Here is a 3,786-nt window from a genome sequence, read left to right on the forward strand (position 1 = left end):
AAAAACTAACTTGATTATCTCGATTTATACTGTTTTATTTTCTTCCAGTGATGCCGTTGAAAAATTATATATAAAAAAAGAAATCTATAAGATCCTACATCTTTACATTAACCTATTCATTTTGGTCATTCAGGGTGGTCAGGTGATTTTTTTTGCTATTCCCCATTATTGTTGGTTTCATTTTCATTGATATTTTACCTAATATGGCTGTAAAATAAAAGACCGCCTTAAGTTTTTGAAAATAATTTATGAATTTGTTTTCTATTAATATGTTTCGATTTAAAAAAAAAAATATTTTTAAATGTTTGTCTTTAATCTTTTGATGTACTACAGTTTGTTATTACTTTTATTTTTGTATTGTTTTTTTTAAAGGAAGTCATTTTATCTGATGTTGCTTACCATATCATTTCCACTTTTGCAAAAATTTCACAGATGACAGTGGTTTAGAACCTATTACTGTTGCTGGTGCTGTCCTGTGACTTTTCCTTCTAGTTTTGCTAATTGTTCTTTCAGATTGTCTATATCCACCAATTTTTAAGTATCTCTGCCAAATATTAGTTATTTTAGCAGCTGTCTACTACCATAAGTACCTGACCATAAATAGGTGGATGTATAAAAAAATGTTTAAAAGTTGAAACAAACAAATAAATAAGCTCAAGGATCATAACTAATAACAATACATCTTAATTGCAATCCAAAATACCCTCTTCTTTCACAAAATGATTAGGGCCATTGCATCTGCAGGCGTAACTATAGTAAAAGTAAAGTTGTATGCTCAAAAATTGCTATCAGATAGTTTAAAGTTTAGAGAGATCAATGAAATACAAAATTTCTTCTCAAATTATGTCTTTTGAAGTGATTCTGGCACCTTTTCATTCCAATTCAAGTGAAATATAATTTTGAAGAAAAGAAATTTTATGGAAACCAAATCCTTAATCTGTAATCCTTGATTTGCTATTTCACTCAAACTCTCAATTAAACTTTGATTAACTTTGGCAGCAGGGCTACTTATTTGCCAAACACATAAGAGTAACAGGTATTCATAAAGTGCCTGTCTTAATATAACTGTAGCAGGATTAAATGAAGTGATTCTACATTGCTGTTATCAGTTCCAGCTGCCTTTTATTTTTGGAACTATTTTCATTTGCTTCGATTCAGATTTTATGTTATATTCTCAGAGTGTCTAAGAATCCAAGGAAAATTCAACTATCTGGAGCTCAGAAGAGAAAAATTTCTTAAGAAAAAAGTGAAAAAAATACTGCTGTATTAGCAAAGACATGCCTTACAGAATTTTTCTTTGCTTTGAAAAAAGAAAACTCAAGAATGAGTACCAGATGTCCATTTTGAGGAACCAGTCATACTCCTAAGTACATCTACAGAAAACAAGAAGAATGTATTACCTCAAAATATTGAAGATGATGAACCATCATCTCCTACTGTCATGGATAGTAAAACGGCATAATGGGATCCAGACCCAGCCATGTGGTTTTCTGCCAGAGAAAAGTATTTATCCATGTTCTTTCAAACAAAATCAGCCATACGTCAAAATAAAAATGACTCCAGCTCCTATCCAGAATCTCGATGCCATTATCAATCAGGGGAAGATAAACTGGTTGGGCACGACTGTTATTTTAAAAATTCATGAAAATGGTGAATAGCTTTTAAAAAAATGGTTCCCATACACCTCATCAAAGGGTGCAGTTTATTGCTTTTAGGGAAGCTTTTGTTAAGCCAACATGACAAGTTTTCCAACAAGGAAGGCTTTAACGATTGGAAAAAAGCAGAGGAGAAAATGAAAACACATGAATAAAGTCAAGGCCCCAGAGATTCTGTGTTGTAGTTCAACCCTTTGAGTAGGGGATCTTCTCATGTTAACAAGGAGTTGGAAAAACAAGTCTAAGAAAAGAAGAAATACTGGACTGAAGTACTGCACTAAGCTGTGGCTCTGACAATATTTCTAGTTGAGAGAGGTCTGGCATTTAGAGGTAGTGAAGAGATTATAGGCTCTAAACACAATGGGAATTTTCCAGGAATTATGGAACTTATAGCACAATTTGATCCATTTCTAATGGGCTACTTGAAAAAATTTGGCAGTCTTGGAAGTGGCAAGCAGTCATACTTGTCACCTACCATCTACGAAGAAATTCTTCTCTTGATGGCAAAATATGTCAAGAATTATATTGTTGCAGAACTTAAATCTGCCAAGTATTTCTCTGTTTCTGTAGATTCAACACCAGACCAGGCTCATGTTGACCAGCTAACAGTTATTGTGCATTATGTTATTCCTGGCAAGTCAATAGAAAGGTTTTTAACTTTCCTGCAAGCTGGTTCCCACAAAGCAGAAGTACTGGTTGCATCTCTCTTAGAATTCCTAAAAAAAGAGGGTATACATTTTGAAGATTGTAGGGGACAGTCCTATGACAATGCCAGTAAAATGTCCAGTCATTATACAGGAATGCAAGCCAGATTCAAATAAAAGAATCCAGCTGCAGTTTTCATTCTCTGTGCTGCTCATTCATTGAATCTTGTTGGATAAGTTGCTGCCTCTTGCTGTGTTGAAGCTGTTAGTTTTTTTGGTTTCATACAAAGGTTATACACCATTTTTTCTGTGTCAATGCACAGATGGACAAATTTAATGAAATTGTTGAAAGGCAATAAAAAGCACTAACTTTGAAGTCCCTGTCAGAAACATGTTGGTCACCAAGAGCTGATGCTACTGAAGACCTCGTTGATGGATACAGTTGCATCCAAAATGCCCTCAGAGATATTGAAGGCGATCTAGAACAAGCACCTGAAGCAAGATATGAAGCTCAGACATAGGCAGACAAAATGGATTGTCTTGAAACTGCTCTGATAGCTAAGATCTGGCATGTAATTCTTGTATGGTTTAATAGTACAAATAAAGTTTTTCAAGGAGTTGAAGTTAATTTGAATAAAGGGATTAATCTTATTGATTGTTTGGAAAGCTTTCTGAAATCGCTTAAAGATAGGTATGAAGAATTAGTGCTGGATGCCAGGAACATGTGTGGAAACACAGAGTATAAAGCAACAATAGGTAGACCAAGGAAGAGAAATAAACATGATGTAAATCCAGCATCAGCCTCTGAAGAAGTTGTCCTTTCTGCAAGAGAAAAATTCAGATACAGAACATTCAATGTCATTTTAGTTCAGTTGTCTGTTGCCTTACAAAAAAGCAATCAGTGCATGACAAATTTAAAGTCATAGCAGAATTATGTAGTTTACCTGATTCAGAAATAAGATCTGAAGCTGTGACACTCATCACTGCTTTCCCTTGTGATCTTAATGAGGTGTTCAAAGAAAAAATTGTACAGTTTGCAGTTTTTTGTAAGCTCCGGTCATGTTTTACCCCATCTCAGCAGGCACTTTTAATCCTTAAGGAAGGGCTTGCTGAAACCTTTCCTTATGCTGATGTAGCTCTTAGAATATTTTTGAACATAATGGTCACAAATTGTTCAGGAGAGAGGTCATTCAGTAAATTGGGTCTGATAAAGAATTACCTGAGGACCACGATGACCCATGAAAGATTAAGTGAACTGTGCCTGTTGGATGTAGAGAGCAGTGTCCTAAAGACAATACAGTTTGAAGAATTCATTAAAGATTTTTTAAATGTCAAATGCAGAAAGAAAGACTTTTTGTAGATATTGAAGTAGTACATAGCAGTAAGTTGGTAAAACTTGCCGTAATTAGTTAGATGACAAAATTTTGCATGAATAGATGCGTTTAAACTTCCTCTGCTAACTTGTCAAATTCAATTACAGGCAATAT

At 34.3% G+C, this 3,786-nt stretch overlaps 1 protein-coding gene across 1 annotated transcript; it reads left to right on the forward strand.

The window, feature by feature from the left end:
* The first annotated feature begins 2,035 nt into the window (after nt 1-2,035).
* On the forward strand, nt 2,036-2,476 carry LOC106875454 (zinc finger MYM-type protein 1). Its single transcript, XM_014923606.1, has one exon. It carries the CDS (start codon nt 2,036-2,038, stop codon nt 2,474-2,476), a length of 441 nt encoding a protein of 146 aa, XP_014779092.1.
* Nucleotides 2,477-3,786: the final 1,310 nt, after the last annotated feature.

Source organism: Octopus bimaculoides, unplaced genomic scaffold, assembly GCF_001194135.2.
Source record: "Octopus bimaculoides isolate UCB-OBI-ISO-001 unplaced genomic scaffold, ASM119413v2 Scaffold_49336, whole genome shotgun sequence".
NCBI classification, from domain to species: Eukaryota; Metazoa; Mollusca; class Cephalopoda; order Octopoda; family Octopodidae; genus Octopus; species Octopus bimaculoides.

Excerpts from the sequence above, each read along its gene's own strand:
- LOC106875454 (XM_014923606.1), top strand. The coding sequence starts at position 2,036 with ATGGAACTTATAGCACAATTTGATCCATTTCTAATGGGCTACTTGAAA.